The 18,547-nt window shown below is 40.8% G+C and overlaps 1 protein-coding gene across 2 annotated transcripts in view; it reads left to right on the plus strand.

The window, feature by feature from the left end:
* Nucleotides 1-1,039: 1,039 nt before the first annotated feature.
* Nucleotides 1,040-18,547, plus strand: part of ST8SIA6 (ST8 alpha-N-acetyl-neuraminide alpha-2,8-sialyltransferase 6) — a 43,949-nt gene continuing 26,441 nt past the window's right edge. Inside the window, exons 1-4 of one of the 2 annotated variants that reach the window (XM_069859553.1) lie at nt 1,040-1,194; nt 1,310-1,420; nt 10,461-10,559; nt 15,881-15,967. In XM_069859553.1, the coding sequence (XP_069715654.1) occupies nt 1,100-1,194; nt 1,310-1,420; nt 10,461-10,559; nt 15,881-15,967 (392 nt within the window). In that variant the 5' untranslated portion in view covers nt 1,040-1,099. The remainder of the gene's footprint in view (nt 1,195-1,309; nt 1,421-10,460; nt 10,560-15,880; nt 15,968-18,547) is intronic. The other variant, XM_069859554.1, reaches the window with a different exon arrangement.

Raw genomic sequence — 18,547 nt, forward strand, 5'->3', positions numbered from 1 at the left:
CGTGTTTGAGACATTTATGATTCATTACAATGTCAAACCAGCACACTTCTTCAGGACTTGAGAAGTCTTGATGCTGGCTTTGTTTCTGTATTACAGCCACGTACTTCAAAGCCAAGAAGACGACCGAGCTACACTCACTCTGGGACTGTGCACTGAGCCAGTCCGATACCTGCTACCCTACAGCGACACCAGCCCCAAACTGCTTCCAGCTCCCTCCCACCAGCACCCACAGCACGGCTTGCCTGTGACTTAACAAATGCCCTAAGAAATAACGAGGTGTTTCCTGGTGTCCCCATCACAGCAGGTGCTGTGCTGCTCCTCTGAAGGACCATGGCCCCTCTGATGGGCCACAGCCACACTGCTCCTCAGTGTCCTACCCAAGCGCTTCCCAGTCACAACACCAACTCCCTTATTGCTGCATTTGTACAGCTGCAGCACAGCTCCGATTTTGAGGCTTTCCAGCCATTGTTTGGGAACACAAGAAGAGGCTTAAGGGAACACTTGCAGATACAGAGAACAGAAAGGATAGGGATGAATTTGCAACACCAGCGCGTTCGCTGCCTCATGGCTGACAGGCTGCCGCAAGGTATAGCATCTCTACGACCCACTCTTAATGAAGGGTGCCTAATTAATGGCACCATGTCACCTTTACTAGATTACTCCTAGCAATGGCTGAAAACACCGAGCGCACGATTAGGTAAAAAGATGCAAACTTACTACAGAAATAGCTCTTTAACCAAAACCACTGTAAATGCGTTTTGTAAAGAAAAGGGGGGGGGGGGGTGTGGAAATAAACAAAGAAAGACACAAACCTCAGCAAACACGGGATGATGTTTATAAATAAGGCGAAGCGCCGTCGGAGTGGGTGCGGGCAGGGCGGGCTGCTCGGGGAAGGACAGGAGCGAAGTCCCTCGCCCCTCGGGGTTCCCTCGGGGTTCCCTCGGGGTCCCATTGGGGTGCCCTCGGGGTGCCCGGCGCGGGCAGCGCAGCGGGCGGCGAGGGGCGGGGCCGCGGGACCCTGTGTCTGGCGCGGCCGCTCCCCCTCCCCGCAGCCTCCCTTAAATGCTATGGGGCGGCCGTAGGCGCCGCCGAGCGCACCATGCGGGCTGCGGTCGGCTTGGCCGCGGCGCTGGGCAGCCTAATGCTGGGCGGCTGCCTCCTGCGCCTGGGCGGCCAGCAGCCCCTCGGCCACAGGTAGGGGGATGCGGATGGGGGGCTCGGCTCCCCGTGAGAGCCGCGAGGAGGAGAGCGGCGATGCTGAACGAATGCCCGCGTCTGACAACTTTTGTTTTCCCGTCTCGCTTGCCAGGGGCTGGGAGGAGGAGGAGAAGGAGGAGGGCGCGGGAGCGGCTGCCGTCACGCCGAAAGTGCTGCGAGCCCTCCGGTCGCCCCCGCCGTCCCTCGCCCGGGGCGAGAACAGGTACGGGCTCCGCGTCCCTCGGGGAGGGGCCGCCCGGTCCTCGCTTCGTTCCTCCCCGTGCTCGGGCGGCTCCGCCAGAGGCAGCGTTAGGGACCGAGGAAAGCAAAATTCGCTCTAACTGGAGCAAACCGCTTGTAGGGCCTTTAATGACGGCTGCCCCTCTGCCCTGGGTCTCCAGCCCAGCGCGGTGTCGCGGTTCTGTTACTGTAAGGTGCACAAGTGCACGTTCCAGATATATTTTAATCTTCTTCCTGGAAGGGTGGAGCTGGAGATGGGTAACGCTGTTTTTGTAATATGGTTTTAGTTGATAGTATGGGCTTCTTTAAAATTTATAGGGCGAAGGCAAGACATACAATTGCTTTTTCATGTTGTGTAGCATCTCGCCTCGTCCAAGCCCTCTTGCCTGATCCCATCCTGACCTTTTGGATAGCGTACATCTTTACTTTACGACCTGTTACTTTATACTGTGAAGTTTAACATGAAAATAGTCGGTGAAATTAGTGGAGAAACAAGTCATGCCTTACGTGCAGGCTTCAATATTAATGACTGTGTTTTCATGCTCTTGAGTCTTCACGTGCTGTAGGAAAGCTAACGGTGCAGAAGAGGGTGGTGTAATCCATGCATGAGATTTACTAAGGAATAAGTCGTTTGCAGATATTTTTGCTGCTCTCTTTCACTTTATGTGGCCTCATTAACATTGCGGTTCCAGTGATTATGAATTGTTAATATATATTATGGTCAGAAACATGATAAAAATTAGAAAGAACTTGGGAATTGGGTTTTTAATGGGAACTGTGATGTCCTGGTTATGTTGAAGTCAATGGTGACAGTATAGTTCACCTTACTGAGACCATCACTTCACCCAGTGCAGCTGAGTATGAGGCTGAAAGAGCACATGCTTTCCCTAAGTGAATGCAAGCAATGTTAATTGTTGTAATCATTGCCAGGTTCTCTAAAAGTAGGTTTCTTATGTGTTTCTGATCAAAGACTCTTGTTCTCCCTGCCACAAAATTTAGAACTTTCACAAACAATAAGTTTATAACATCTTTGAAAGTTGGAGTGAAACAAAAGGAACAGGAGCATTCGTAGAATTCTAGCTACTGTTGTGTGCTTCTAGCCTGCTTCTCTTTCCTGTGCTTGTTTTTTCCCTTTCTGGTTTTTCCCCCTTCTTTTCCACTCCTTAAAATTCACCGGTTTTGCAATAAGTAGTGTTCTGCTTTGTTTTTTTGTAGTTGTTACTCTGTTCTCCTTTCTACTGCTTTATCTTATGTCTGTGGTCTCCCCCTGCCCTGTCTTATTATACACTTCCTTTTTGCTGCTAGTTTCTGAGCTGCGGTCTCCTTCCACTCAGCTCTGTGTGCTAAACCATGGAGTCAAACTGACTTGAAATGCTGGCAGAAAGCACTGCAGAGAACAGAATCTGTTCACTGCTTCCCATCCGCTGTTAGTACGCTTACAACTGGAGCAAAGAAAGTGGAAGCAACACATACTGAAGAGGGCTGAAAATCCATAGGATGTATGGGTCAGTTTTTAGTCCTTTGTAATAAGGCAAGTGAGCACAAGATTTAAAATATGTTTTTCCTTAATCTACTTGGAGGATTTTGGCACCAATTCGGAACTAGTTTTGATCAACCTGAAATTGTATTTCTTTGTGACTCCATGGCTGCAAAAGTGTGACAAGTAAATTGTTCAAAAAAAAAAAAAAAAAAGTTTTGTTTCACTCTAGTTCCTGTAACTTTAGTGTCTTCAGAGGGATGGCTGGCTGAATGAAACTGAGAAAGGATGTGCTTTCTCACCTGAGTGACTAAGCTCAGTAAGCTGGCCTGACAGGAGTTTCTGGTGCATTTTTGGCGTATAAGGAGGGAGTGAGAGCTGCTGGATTGACCAGGAGCTGTTACTTAATCCAGAGAGCAGCTGGAGTGGGCAGAGAGCCATGCTGTAGGGGTTTGATCCAGGCAGCAGCTGGACTGGGCCTGGCTGAGGGCCATGCTGGAGAGTTTTGATTCAGAGAGCATCTGGACTTATTCAGGAGATGCAGACCAATCTCTTGGTGATGGAGATGGATGGTTTGGCTAATAGAAATTAGATTCCAGTTTGCAGTGGGGTTTTGTTTCAGTATCCATGAGTATAGCAAAATGACAGAAGAATATCTTGTTGAAATAGGTTATACAGGTGTTAGTGAATTTTTGAATCAGGTAAGGCTATGCTAGCATGTTCATGCATGAAACTAAGAATGGACTGCTGGTGCAGACTTCTCGAACTATGTGTTTACTAAAGTACCCTGACATTTTGAAAAACATTGTGTTGCTGACAGCAATGTCCTTTCTTGCGTAAGAGAGGATGTGCATGGATGTTAGGTTAGACTCTGATCTCTTTTCAGCTTGACGCGTTTTTCTAGAAATCTAAGATTTTTCTCACCAACTTTGGTGGGAGGATCCAGGAAAGGAAGGAAAAAAAATAAAAACAACTGGGCACTATCCTTCTTGAACTCTTAAGTATAAGCAATCCAGACAACCTTCAGAATCACAAGCTAATCTGTCTTCTTATCATGATTTCCTTTGCTGTTGGAAGCCTATTTGTAACTAGACATCTCTGAAGACTCTCTAAGGCCCTATTATTCTGTTGCCTTGCAATATTGAAAGCTAATCTGTTCTTTTACTTTGAGTAATTCTTTTAAAAGGATGAAACTGAAGGATGAAAGGATGAAAAATGGGATTGGTTCAGACTGTCATAGATATTTAGGCAGCTATTATGCACAGCAAAGTCTAATTAGATAGTGACTAGGCACCTAAAGTTCTCTGAAGATCTGTGTCTTAGTAAATAACCTTGAAGACACGTTTTTGTCTCTTAAAGAACATTTCTTACCACTTCTTCTTGTTAAATGTTAGATAGCTTGAACAATGTGACTGCCTCTGCACTGTGACTTCCAGTTTTTGTCTTCATTTTTTTTTCACAGCCTACTCTGCCTGTAAGTAGGGTTTCTTACTAAGAAAAAAAAAAGCCTTTTTTTAGTAAGATTTCTCTAGTAGTCCCCAGATTTATTAATGGAACCGATATCGTTTACACTGCAACCCTATGGTTCTCTGACAAATCTTCATGTCTATGCTTCATACCATCTTCTCAGTTTCTAAGCTGTAACTGCAACTACAGCTTTGACGTGCTTAAGCCAACAACACAACCAAAAGAAGTAGTCCTGCACTTGTCCCACCTTAGACATTTGGTACTCCCTTCCTCTGTCCCCACCTGTTTGTGCCAGCGTATTCATTTGTGCAGTCACAGCATTAATAGCAAAACGGAGGGTTCAATACTGCTAGTGCTTATCAGAGGAAAGTGACAATGATAAGAGGAGTTGGGTAGTCCTTTTCTTTGTTATGAGGCCTGGGTTGTGATGTGTTAAGGTTGGACAGAATTTCTAGCTCTTTTTGTACTGCCCAGGAAGATACAGTAGGTAAATAATGTCAGCCCCTACAAGGGAAGCAAAAGAGTTTTCTCAAGCATGATATATACAAATATTTACAAGGCAGCAGTACCCTGACAAATTGACCACCACTACTGTTATTCTGTTTGTGTTGCCCATTTTGAGGCATTCACTTACTATTCCTCTAACTTATTCTGTCTTTGCAGGTCCAAGGCAAGCATAGTGTAGAGGCTGTTGAGGTAACTGAGCAGTGGGAGGAAGTGATTGAGGAGCTATGAGTAAACAAGTTAGTATTAATACAGTGTTTCTGAGTGCTGGTTTCTCCAATTCCTTTCTCAGCAGCAGATCTTTATAGGGGCCTAGGGAATAAACAACTATACCTAATTAAAAATGCTACAGAGACCTGTACATTCTGTCTCCTGTCAAAATATTGCATTCTGTCAGGCAGAAAGGGAAGAAGATACAGGCTATTACCACAATTATGAACAGTAGCTTTGTATGGTGCACAAATAACTTGCTGCAGTTTAGATTAGTCAGCACTGGTGGCCACTTCACTAATTTTACTGCTCTCTTACTGTTTTTTCCCTTCATTCCCAAGCACGCAGACATATCTTAGGAGTGCATTTCTAACACATGCCTCGTGTATTAGCTCTGCCTAAATGAATAGATGTTCAGCTGAAAGCTGCTGCCAGGACGTGTTTATGTTCTGACAGTGGTGAAAGGTTTTCCAGCCTCTTTGTTTACTTGGTCCAGGTGAAACTGCTCTGTCATTCTGTCTATCCTGCACTAAAGTAGCATCATTTTACTCTAACTACCATATTCTTTTCACTTTACCCACTGTGAGGCTCTGAATGTTGCTTTTCATGTTATGTGTCATGCGGTTTATGGATTTTATGAATAAAAACTATCTGATGTTAGGTATAACTCTGGTGAATGCACCAGAAGGCCTTCCAAAATGCAGTTGTCTTAGAGACCTGATTTAGCCTTCCTTAGATAAGCAAAACCTCCATGGGAACTCAAACAAGGATAGTAGGATCAGTCTATTTCACAGTTACTGTGATTAATGTTAGAAAACAAACTCTTACTCTTGTGGTTTGATAAAGCTATTTTTGTAGTCTGTTTCACAAAGCATTTAAATTGTATATTGTCTTACTAATCAAGGTGTTTTGAACCTTACAAACATCACTGTTCTTATCTGATTCATTTGAAATGGTGTCAAAGATACCAGTTAACAGTACCCTTCCTAGGGAAGTGTGGATTACAGGTTTTTGATAGTATTCAAATAATAGACTAGGAGATTCAAATATAAATTAGTCTTTTTCAAGGGAGAGATTAAGACAGAATGTATTCGGAATCTGGATATTGTTGTTCAGTGCCAGTTTAGTAAAAGGATATAAACGTGCAGTTTTGCATGCAGAAGTTATCTTTTGTAGCTGGAGATGCTCAGCTGGAACAGGGTTCAGAGTTCCTGTGCTGCTTCAGGCAGACAAGAACAGGAAGCTGGAGAAAAAGTGCAACAACCAGTTCTGCTGGGCATGGATTGAATAAAGCTAATCAGTGGGATTTTTCCTTGTGTTCAGTGTGGACTTAACCTCTGATGAAATTAGAGGTGAATGTCTTGTTGCTTTCTGTGCTGCCAGACAGTCCAGTTCTGAGCTCTTTTGAAAATGTCACCCCACGTTCTTTCAGTTGTTTCCAGCCAATTTTGTGGGAACCCTGGAAAAGTGGCCTTTCAGTCTTGGGCATATCTTTGTTACAGTATAATTCACAGCACTGTCTTTCCTTTTCCCATTTGGTCACCCCTCCTGCTCCCCTAGCCCCTTTTCATCCACCTTATGTCCATCCATTTTTCTACTCTGATAACTGTTTGGGGTTGAGTTTGGTTTTCTTTTTAAAGGGCTTCCCTTTTCTTCTCCTTCCTGTATCACTGCTTCCCCAGAACTTCCTGTTAACTGAGATACCTGTCTGTCTGGTGATTCCCTGCACTTAGGCTCTCTATAGCCTCAGGACTGAGTGCTACAGGTGCAACAAAAGGGGAAAAAGGGCCATAGACTTCCCATGTAATTTCTCTATTTTGTATTCTAAAGGTAGGTGCAATCTTTGTTGTAAAGATTTTTGCAGTTTAAGGAACTGCTGACTTCTTAAGAACAAGATATAGAATGGTAATGTGCTGGTAAATGTGGCACATGGTCTTAATCTACTGTGGATTTATTAATGTACAGATGGTGTACTTTCTAAGTTCCTAGAATTACCATAGGAACTGTGTGGTCCTCAAGCTGCTCATATATGATTAAAAAAAAAACCCTACTGTTTTACAGATTCTGTCCAGTGAGGATGGCTTTGAGAACATCTAAACTCTAAGGGACATGAAGCAGAAATTTTCCTTTTTTCATCAGTTTTGTGACTTCAAGCCAACAGAATGCACATGGTTCTCACTTCAAGTTCTCATCTAGTTTAAGAGTTTTCAAAATTAGTTGAATGTAGCCCGATATCTGTGTTAGGCATGTTACCCGATTTCATTGCAGAAGTTTTAGTGCAGTTCTAAGTATTGAACAAAACCTGCTGTCCACTAGGTCAGGTAAATTCATTTAGTGATAATCCGAGTCTGATGTCTGCACAGCTCTGTAATGAATAATGCAGTAGAAGTCTGGACTGCCCCTTGCACACTCCTGTTTATCTGAATGCAAAAATCATTCACTCCTGTGACGCAGAGGCCATTCTGATGACAAACAGAAATTCAGGAATTTAACTTTTACTGGAAAAAGTGATATTTTTTTTTTGCACATCTTGTGAATATGTTGTTTTATTTTTGTATCTTTTTGCACCATACGATGAACGTGGAGTAAATTTTGTGTGGAAAAACCATGGAAGAAGCATTTTGGGGATCTATCTTGTACCTGCATTATATTAAGAATTTGATTAAAATTCATGTCTGATTTTCCCCACAGTTGTGCCATTTTCACCAATCATTACACACGTCATGGAAAGGGAAGGAAAGATGGAAAGACTGTTTTGTTTGGTTTTTTGAGTTTAAAAGGGGTCAGGATTTAATGACAAAACAGAGCAGTCTTTTATTCTGCTCATTCTCTTTTATCTGACTTCCTTTTTTGAATTTTTCAAATCTGAAAATGTGTGCATAAAAAGCTATTGCGTATTAAAAAAATGAGGTAACTTGCTTTAGTTGATCTTGACTGCTATGAATTTAAAAAGACTAGAAGTCTGAGTAAAGCTTGTGTTGAGAGAATATTTATTCACTGATCTCAGGACATAAATTAATAGGAGGCTTTAAGGACCTTGTAATGATTCTCTATACAGAGTTGAAACCTACTTGTGAAAGAATGTTGGTTCTTCGATGATGCCTGCAAATGCGTGTTGCAGGGAGCTGATCAAACCTCAATGATCGGAGTTGGTCTCCCTAGCAGGCTCGGTGTGTTAAAGAAGGCCTCCTCTGGCCAGCTGTGGCTTGGAACAACTGGGGCCTCTTCTCAAGTCAGCACCTAGCATCTTGATTTTTAGTTGTAATGAAAGACTTACTTGCAGCAGTAATATGCACTTGGCTTATGATATCAATAGTTCTTTTGTGGAAGGTCCCACCTGGTTCTTTGGAGAAGGAGCCATTCAGACCGAGCTGCAGTAAATGTGCGTGTAAACAGTATAGGCAGAATATTTCCTGGCACTTACCGTATAAGATCCACTGAACTGTTACTCTGAACTGCATGCTCTGAGAGCCTTTTGCTTTCATTTTTCTATGTTGCTCCTTGAAAAAGAATTAGCTAAGGAGCTTTACGCAAAATCAGCCAGGGAGCTCTCAGCAGGTAGTGCTGGCTGTTACTGCCTATTAAAGTCACTGCAGAATTGAAAGGACAGATGTTTGTTTTGTTTCCTTGCCATTGCCCTCAACAAGGGGCATGCAGACGACACACTTCCTTAGGGGCACTGAGTATATACTGGGAAGAAGTTCCTGCTGGTAGGAGAAAAGGGGGAGAGTTCTCTTTTTCCTCTGCGTCTAACATCCTGGTTGAATTGCTCCTATCGAGTGACTGATTCACTAGAAAATTCTTGGGCAATGGAAAGATAAGGAAAGGTGCTTTGTTCCTTTTCCTCCCCTGTCATAGCTATGAACATGCCAGTCAGTTCAGTAGCAAAATAAACAAGCATTTATTCTGCTTTTTCTTCTCCAGTTAGATGATTTCCTCATTTAAGATTTTAATTGTTTTAGATCAGAAGGCTCAGGGGGACCTTATCCATGTACAACTGAAGGAAGAATGCAAAGAGGATGGAGCCAGGGTCTTCTCAGTGATGCCCAGTGACAGGACCGGGGGGTAGTAGGCACAAACAGGCTTTGAGGTGGCCCTGCTTGAGCAAGGGGATGAACCAGATGGCCTCTAGAGGTGCCTTTCAACCTCAGCCACTCTGTGATTCTGTGACTTGAAACAGCATCTTTCCCAAGTAGGAGCTTAAAAAATCAGCTTGTCAGAAATCTTGTTGGTAAGTGGTCTCCATGTTTTGACAGGTAAATGAAATGAAGTTTTGGTTCTTGTTAGTAAAAAGAATGATGGTTCAGAAGCAGAGTGCTTTGAGTACAAAGCAGGAAGACCCTTTCTCTTTGCACCTCTGTACCGAGGTGACTTGGTTATTCTGGGCGTCCAAGAACAGCACGGGTTCTGCTCAGTGCTTCAGCTCACACCCAGGAGCAAATGACATAGCATCTGTCTTTTGTATTTCCAGTTCTAGTCTGGACAAATAGGTTGTAGTGTCCAAGTGCTCCATAAGTAGAGAATCAGTGGAAATAACCCAAAAGGAATGGGGCAAGGTGAGGGGAAGATGGTGAGGAGCAAGGAAAATAAGAATGCTGGAGGAAAAAAATGTAATGATAAATGACAGTACATCCAGCATAAAGTTGGTGATGGTGGAGAATGATTGTATGAGATTGAACCTAGATACAGGGTGAACTGTAGTGAATGGGATAGGATCTTGGTATCTCAGTCGTTTACTAATTCACAGCTCGATCATCCACCGGGGAATGTGAGAGCAAGTGGACCACATAGGATTTTGGTGAAAGTAAGAACAGGAATTAAAGATCACCATCTGGCACTTGCCTTGGTTCCTTTTACAAATATTTATTCTCACTGTGTAAATAAGGAATAAACCAAGGAGGAAGTATTAAGCTGAAGTCAAGAAGTTAAGGTCCAAGTAAAAAGATCCAGTTCTGTGGTGTTTCCTGTACACTTTATATTGGCTCTGAATATTGCATGTTAGGAAATCACATCTACTAAATATTTTGCTGGTGAATATTTTAAATATCTTCAAAACATAATGTTCAAGAGGTTTCCCATTTCCATTTTTTTAAATCACATTTTCTGATTACAGTCTAAAGCAGAAAATATAATTCAGACTATAAAATAGGGTTGCATTAAAGAATCAAATATTTTATAGTCAGTAGCAACAAACTCCCCTTTTACACAAGAACTTCACAATAGAAGTCAATAAGATTTCTTTTGTAATGTTTTCATCTAAATCAACTGTTATTGATCTATTGTCATAACAAAGTAAATGTGACTGCATTGTCAGAATATGTTCTCTCTTTTAAAGTTTGTTGCATTTTCTTCCCCCGTAAAACAGAACAACTGTTCATAAAAATGGAATTCACCAGTTTGAACAGGCTTCAAAATGTAAGGCAATTCAGGACAACGTTTTGTCATCATCTATCAAGAAGAAAAGGTAGGTGTTTGCTCTGCTTTCTGCTTTGTTTGCTTTAAATAGAAGAGTAAAAGATTGTCCTTTTCTATGTAATTCTTGATGATATTAATGTGGAGCTACGCAAAAGGAAACTGAAATTGTTCAACCGATTGTCTGCGTTTTTTTTCTTTCACATATATTGGATTTATTCAAGTTTGGGTTTTATTTTTTTGTTTTCACAATGTAAGTCATCAGGATTTCTCCTTGCCAGGTAGCAACATCTTTTTCCAAGATATTCACAAAAAGGTAGAAGAGAATCTGTGAGGATATCTTGCATATAATTTCATTTTTGAGGGTCCTTGTCCTGATTGGTGAACACTCGTGCTATGAGAAACCTCAGTTAATGGATCCTTTTCAGCATGTTTATAAGAGTAAGCATAGAAATGTACATGTATAAGAACTTGCTAATTAATTGTACTAATTATAATAACTAGTCTACAGGAAGCTAACTATTCCACTTTAGATACATTGAAAAAATACTCCAAATTAATTTTGAGTTTCAGCTTGCTGCTCTGTCTTTTCCTGATATGGAATAAAATATTTGATACAGCCCTGCTCAAATTTCTTGCCACTTGCTCAAGTGAAAATGGGAGAAGTGCCCTGTTGCTTTTGAGAAATGGAATGAGAAACAAAAGCTCTGCTGAAAGTAATTATGTGCCTTTCCCTCTTCAAAGGACTGGAGAAGTCCGTTTTTTTTCCTTAACACAAAAAGAATATTAAATCATTATTTTAAAACATTGGTCTTCTTCCGCCTCTTCACTTTACCACATATCCAGCATTCTGTCTTTACTGTTTTAATTTTTGGGGGTTTTTTTTTTTCTTTTCTCTATAACCCCTTCTCCCATCAATATTCCACCTTGCTGGCAATGCTGTCATTGAGGTTTTTACTCTTTTGAAGGGTGGTAGACCACTATGTTACTGATGCACTGCTAGTGAGAGCTGAAACAGAGACTGGCAAGCAGAGGTCAAAGAGTTAACTGAAAAACTGAGTGATTTACACCAAGAGAAGAATAACCAGCCACGCTGTTGCCTCCAAAATCCAGTTGCACCACTATAAATGCTGTTATTTATCCCATGTTTTATGAAGCTGTACAGGCTGCAAGATTGCAGACGTGCTCTTCATATGTAGGATGTCTTGGAGCTGAGATTGTAAAAGCTTTAGGAATTGTGAGACCTTTATTCCGTGGCTAAAGAGAAAGGAGCTGTGCTGTTTAATGAGGCAGAAGATGAAATGGGCAGGTAGAAAGAGAAACCAATGCTTGGAACAAAGAAGGAAGAGATTGTTTTGTGCCATGAATATTGCAACACTTTGCCCTTCACAGAGCAGAGCTGGAGGGATCTTTGTTGGGTTTTCCAGGTGTGATCCACAGGCAACGTGTCTAAACACTTTATATTGCAGTTCTAGACTTTCAGGGTCATTCTGGACACTCTTGCTTCTGAAGTTGGCAGAAAGGGAAAAAAATTACTAGTTTAAAGCTTGTGAAATGACTTGATAGTGAAAAATGCTATGTAAGTGGGAAGTTATTATTATAGCAGGTATGTGCTGGTGGTGATAAAGAGCCTGAAATGCTGAGTTTTGCTGGCAGTTTTCCATTTTTATTCTAGAGCAAGCCCTGTGCAGACTCTCCTGAGGGTTTTAAAAACTGATAGTTGTTTTGGCAGTATTAAAGTGTCCAAAGGCAAAAGGGATCCTCCTTTTCTCTTGCATTTCCTGCTGTTGTTTTTCTTTTTATTTATTTCCTTCACTAGCATAAGCTGCCAAGAAAGAATATCTGCTTTTTTTCACTCCTGCTGCTTGATTTTTCCTTCTAATTCAAATAATTTTTTTTCATGTAGGTGTATAGTTTTAGCACGTGACCAGTGGGCTGCGTCTGTCTCTTGTTATGACATTTTACCTGTTGTCTTCTTTCTGTCTCGACACTTCGGTCCTTGCTGTTGTCCTTTAGATATCTACCAAAAATTAAAAGATCCTTATACTTTCTTACTGCCTTGACTGTGCATAATAATTCCACCTTAGCCACTGCAGTTAATGCAGAAGGTCACTGTGTACCTGACACGTACTGTAGGCAAAGAAAACCCTCCAGGTGTTATTTGTCAGCAAAACTCAGACAGTTTCCTATAGCAGCAAGTTATTATAGTGGTTGTGGTGCAGGGAGCAGACAAAAACAGGATGAAACACGTTTCATTCACTATTCTCAGCAGTGTAATTATTGTCTTGTCCACGAATTTTTATGGTTCAATTTACCTGAGCTTTTTTAATCTTAATACTAAAACCCTTTTAGCATCAGTGAATATGTGCTGTATGCTCCTGGGTGCCAGTGGAAGTATATGTATTGTCCCAGCTCTTTAAAATGGAACAGTGAAGAAGAGGACTGTCTGGGTTACAGCAGAGCTATGAAATGATATTCTGATGGCCTTTTGGACTGCTTTCGTTGGAGGATTGACTCCCTGAGGCTCCTTTAAAGCAGGAAATGCTAAAATAAGCTTTCTGAGAGGAACACAAAGCTTTCTGGGCTGTAAATCCAGCTAAAGCTTCACTTTGAGAATTAATATGTGGAAATATTGTCTACATTCAAGTAGAGTTCATTTCACGGAAGCTTTATATAGGTATGAGCAGATCTGGTGGCTGCCTTGAAGAGCTGCCACAGTCAGGAGCTCCTGTCCCCCAGGACATGCTTCTGGGTTGTCTCTGCCACTTGCAGTGCTGCCCCAGCACTGTCAAAGATGTGTTCTGACAGTCCATGGTCTTTGTAGTTCATGAAAGGAGCAAAACTGGATGCAGAGGTGGTGTTCTGCCTTGTATGGACCTGTAAGTGGTACTTCTCTTGGGTGCGCTGGTGAGCTTAGACACCTCCAAGCAAGAGCGATTCCAGCTAGTAGCGAGCAGTGGAAAAGCAGCAGTGTTCTTGCATTAAAATTGGTGGTTTTACCCTAAGTGCAGCTTCTGTTACATGTAGGTCTTTACAGTTTCTGACAGCAAGTGCCTGTGTTTCTCATGAAGCTTCAGAACAAGCATTATGAATGATGCTTTGATTTTTTTTTTTTTCTCTTTACCAAATGTTTCCCTGTAACTTCCCAATAACTTGTCAGTCCATGTGATTTCTTTCTGAGCTGATGGTAGTTTTTTCATTTCTGACTCTGCTCTTAATCTTATCAATGTCTTTAGGCTAGAATTTGCTTTTTCTATATATTTTTTTTCTCCTAGATAATGATAGCTAAAGTAACCCTTCATGCTCTGTAATCCTATTAATTTTTTGAATTTTTCTGTAGATACCAGCAGTAGGAGTTATTTATTGTTTAGCCTTAAGGAATAAAACTAGGTAAGTGATTAAACATCAGTATAGGCTGTATTAGTCCTGTGCTTCTATCCCACTCTCCCAGACAAGCACTCCCTGTCCTGCCTATTGCTGGTCTCGACACTTGTCTGACCCCACTGTGAGCCCATTTAGGTAGCAGCTTCAGCAACAAAATAGTTCTATTTTCTCTGTCTGCAGTTCCAATGCTGCTAATACAGCATACCAGCAGGCAGCTGCCAAACTAGTAAGGCCTTGTTTCCAGTTTCTCTGCTCCCATTACTCCTTTCTTATACCGGCTGTGGTGTTTGATGGAATCTTTCCTGATCTGCTTTAACACACCAAAAAGAGAAGAAAATGTGTGTTTTTCCTTTTTTCTTCCTGGGTTATTTTTTTTGCCATGGTAGTGAATTAAAGTGGCTTATGAAGCCATTTGAAAGGGGCAAAAGCTGGCAAAACCAAAACAGAGGTGAAGACCAGTAAGTACCAGCGGTGGCATAGGGAGAGAAAACACGTGGAGATGGACTAGGAGGAGGAGGAAGAAAATACTGCATTAGGTCAGGTCAGCACAGTTAAAATGAAACAAATTTTGCTCTTCTCCCACTTATGCCCATTAATCCCTGCTCTCTGGAGTTGTACAAGGGCTCAGTGAAATTGGTTTAGTCACAATCATCTAGTTCCTTTAAGAATTTGCTAAGTCCCCAGAATCAAAATCGTACATGTTGTCACAGGTAGAGACTTGAGCCAAATATCAATTCCAATGCAGAATTCCTCTAAGAAGTTTCATTCTTTTTCCATTTGGAAATGAGACATGATTTGACTCACAAGTAGTAAATAAGTTAACTTTAGCAGTTGCCGTACTTTTTAAAGAAGCAGACAAAAAAGATGATCTGTTTTTTTCAAATGTTTACCATAAAGCTGTGCTACTAAAAGCCTATTGAACACAGAGAGAATGAAGCTTTTGGCTTCTTGACCTCTGCTGTTGCAAGCCACCACAGCATTTTTTATCTTCCTTTTTACCAATTCTTATGCTCCACTTAAACAGTGGGGGTTTTGCCATTATTGTAAAAATGTTAAAAATACACAGTTCTAAGTTCCAGCTCAAATAAACTCATGATCATTTGATTTGGGGCCAATGCTAAGCCATTTTTGCTAAAATAATACAAGGTAGATCTTTTCTGGAGATGTGTCCCACAGACTTTGTAGTCATGGCATCTGTAACATCTCTCCTTCCTGTTCCCCCAGTCCTCCTTATAAGTCAGAGTTATTGTTTTTAAAAAAACCTAAACACAAATGGGAGGATTGTTAACCTTGAACCTATAAGGGAAGAAATGTCTCCATTCTTTGGACTTGCGTGTTCTGAACTATTTCACATATGCACAAATTTAAACCTCTTGAAAGTGTTTTAAAGGAGCAGAAAGCTCTTCAGGTGCATGTATCGATGTAACCAGAGTGCTGGTGATGTAAAACAATGGGTTGTTTTATTTGAGAGATAATTTGAAGGAATCTGTAAATACTGGTCTATGGTCTTAGGTGATTGAATTGAGCTTTGGGGACTCTATAAGGTAAATGAAAGAGAAGGCATAAGACGTGTAATGTTTCATGTTGGTTCACAAGAGCCACATTTCTAAACATTTTTGAAATTTAAAATCAAATATGTGAAAGATCTTCTGTAATTGTTTTTACTTTTGCACTTGAGATGATTTCTTTTTTTCAGGATATTTATGGTCAAATATTTAAATTTGAAACCAGTGACTTTTGGAAGTTTCTGAGAAGTTCCTTAGGATGTCCCTATTAAGAAGCAATGTTTAATAGGTCATGCTAATTAAATGAGGATAGTTCTGTTATAAATTACAAAAATAAAATAGGTCGCAGAGTTCTAAAATCAATCTATTATGTATGCACCATGCACATTGTTATTAATACATGCATAATTTCAAGGTTTTAGAGACTGTTTCTAAATATACATACATATATATTCTAGTGTTTGATGTTGTTGCCTTTTTTTAGGTATTCAGAAGATTATCATCTTCACATTGTCACAAAACTCCAGAACTGCACCTGGATAAGGAGACCAGAAGAATCTACAAAATTCAGGTAATTTTCATTGTCTCATTTAGAATGAGATTTGTCTAACAAGCCATAAGTCTAGATCTTTCTCTTTTTAAAAAGGTAATTTTGTATTGCTTTTAGACTGCATTCGTGGCCGTAATCTTTTGATTATAGAGTTATAGAATGGTTTGAGTTGGACGGGACCTTAAAAGTCATATACTTCCAACCCACCTCTGATGGGCAGGAACACCTCCCTCTAGGTCAAGGTGCTCAATGCCCCATCCAACCTGGCCTTGAACACCTGCAGGGATGGGGCATCCACAACTTCCCTGAGCAACCTGTTCCAGTGCCTCACTACCCTCATGGTGAATAAATTCCTTCTAATGCTTGGGCTCTTCTGGCTTATTTGAGTTGAACTGTGCAAACTGAGTTGGATAAAAGAATTACACAAATTAAGTAATCTTACCTGTCTCCCACATAATGAAAAGTTAACTAACTTAAGTAGAACAGATTAAAATATTCCTGACACAAAACCTACAGTATTAAAAAAATCAGTAATGTGATTTTGTCCATCTGAACTGGCACTCTGGTAAATGACTGTGTAATGAAGCAGTGTGTTTCTTGCCCCAAGACTATTGCTTCTATTACAGAAGTGCCCAAGGCATTCATTAGGTTTGACACTGCACATCATGGCTCCTGAACCTGTAAGCACATGATTGCATCTGTCCTTGTTTGGCAGATAACTACATGATCAGTAGGGACAATGATCCCCTGAAAAGCTTCCACTGCCATTTGGAAATGTATCATGCTGGGTTTAGAGAACAGTTTCACTGTGCCAACCTTTTTCTCCCCAGAGGCAAATACTCTCTTGAATTACATGTATCAGAATTAAAGATTCTATCATGATCATTAAAAATAAATAAACTGACCTACCTTCCAACTCTTTGGAGTTAAGTAGCATTGAAAACTTAATGTCCACATGATCAGCATGATACCTTTGGAGGAAGTACTTTGAGGGGGAAGGGTTTAAAGATTTTTCTGTGACATGAATTGCTGTTTATCATAACTGACTAATGGTGCATCTCAAAGCTGAGGTAGGAGAGTACAAAGTTAAGGTTTAAGAAACTTCTGGTTAACTCAGGTGGGCTTTAGCTGCTCATGGAGGTATTGGAGCATGATAAGGAGATGTAGAAGCAGTCCATTCTGTTTCAGAACAGGCAGGTGTCTTGTACAGAGTGATGAGGTGAAGCTTCTCTAACCTCTTCTTCATCCTGATATATTTAGGGGTTTTGTTTTCAAATCCTTTAACTTCTCTTCCTTCCAAACAAACCAGCCACTATGTACCTGCAATTTGCCACTTCTGCTGTACTAGATGCACGACTCAGTGGTGAAGTAACTGCTTCTTGTTCCAACTTGACTTGAGTTATTGCATCCACAGTCTCCCTTCCACTGGCCTAACTTCTACATCTTCAAAGCCTACGGAATCAAATGTAATACCCTCTATCTAAATTGTCATGTGAGACTGTTGGACTTTAAGATGCTTACTGCTCCTCTCGGTGTCTTTGCCTTCCAACAAGGAGTGTGGGTCATAAGTAGTCAAGGTGGATTATACAGCCAGTAATCAGACTGGAAATATTCTAAAGTGAAAGCTGTGGGATGCACTGAACCACCTGGAAAATGTGGACTGTGTGTACATTGAGCTGAGCTTACTATCTTTGTCTTAGCTCAAATACTGAATGGAAAATTCTTTTGAAACCCATAGATCAGCACAGGCTAGACAAACTCTTATTACTTGATCGACATTCAAGGGTTCTGCTGTTACGATTTTGTTGCTTTTTAACATCCAAACTAACCAGAGTATTAGCTAGTTCATGTGTACACAATTCATGCTGAGATTCTGGTAACAGTACTGTATATTCTTCCTCCTCTATAAAATTTGATCTACTTTGATATAATCATCCAAAAATTCCATTGATATTGCCAAGGACTGGTACTTTGTTTTAGGGCATGGAGGATGATTATTTTACATAAGATGTGTGCTTTTGCATAAGTCTTTCACTTTCCATTCTCTCAAAATCTTCTTCTGTCTATTGCTTTCTGGAAATAGGATATTAAAATTTTGCAGTTGTCCTTGTTCCCTGACCACAGTGGAGACTTTCAAGGCTCTTAGCAGTTGGTCAATAAAATAAAAAAGATTAAAGAAAAAGAGAAAAACAAATCCAGTATAAAATTTACCAACTAGATCTGTATACACTCCATGATTTACAGCACTCCCAAACTTATTTATTAATTGTAAGTACAAGAGCCTGGGAGTAGCTTTGCAAGGACATTCTAGCTGAGAAACAATGCATTGACAGAGCTCTATGGGGAACAAAGCTTCTAAAAATGTGGCAAAATAAATGAATTAATAATCCCTTGGCAGCACGTCTCTTTCTTTTTCTAGCTTTGCCTAGTATCAGTAATGCATAATAATTGTCATACAAATATTATTCATTACTAAAAATCTCATTAAGTAGGTAGATAAACACACCCATTTTGCAAAAGAGGGAATTAATCTCAGAGGGGTTGTGCAGCAGGAATTGGGTAATACAGCTAGGCACCTTCAGGAGAAGAGCTTGAAGCTGC

The sequence above is a fragment of the Phaenicophaeus curvirostris genome, chromosome 6, assembly GCF_032191515.1.
Source record: "Phaenicophaeus curvirostris isolate KB17595 chromosome 6, BPBGC_Pcur_1.0, whole genome shotgun sequence".
NCBI classification, from domain to species: domain Eukaryota; kingdom Metazoa; phylum Chordata; class Aves; order Cuculiformes; family Cuculidae; genus Phaenicophaeus; species Phaenicophaeus curvirostris.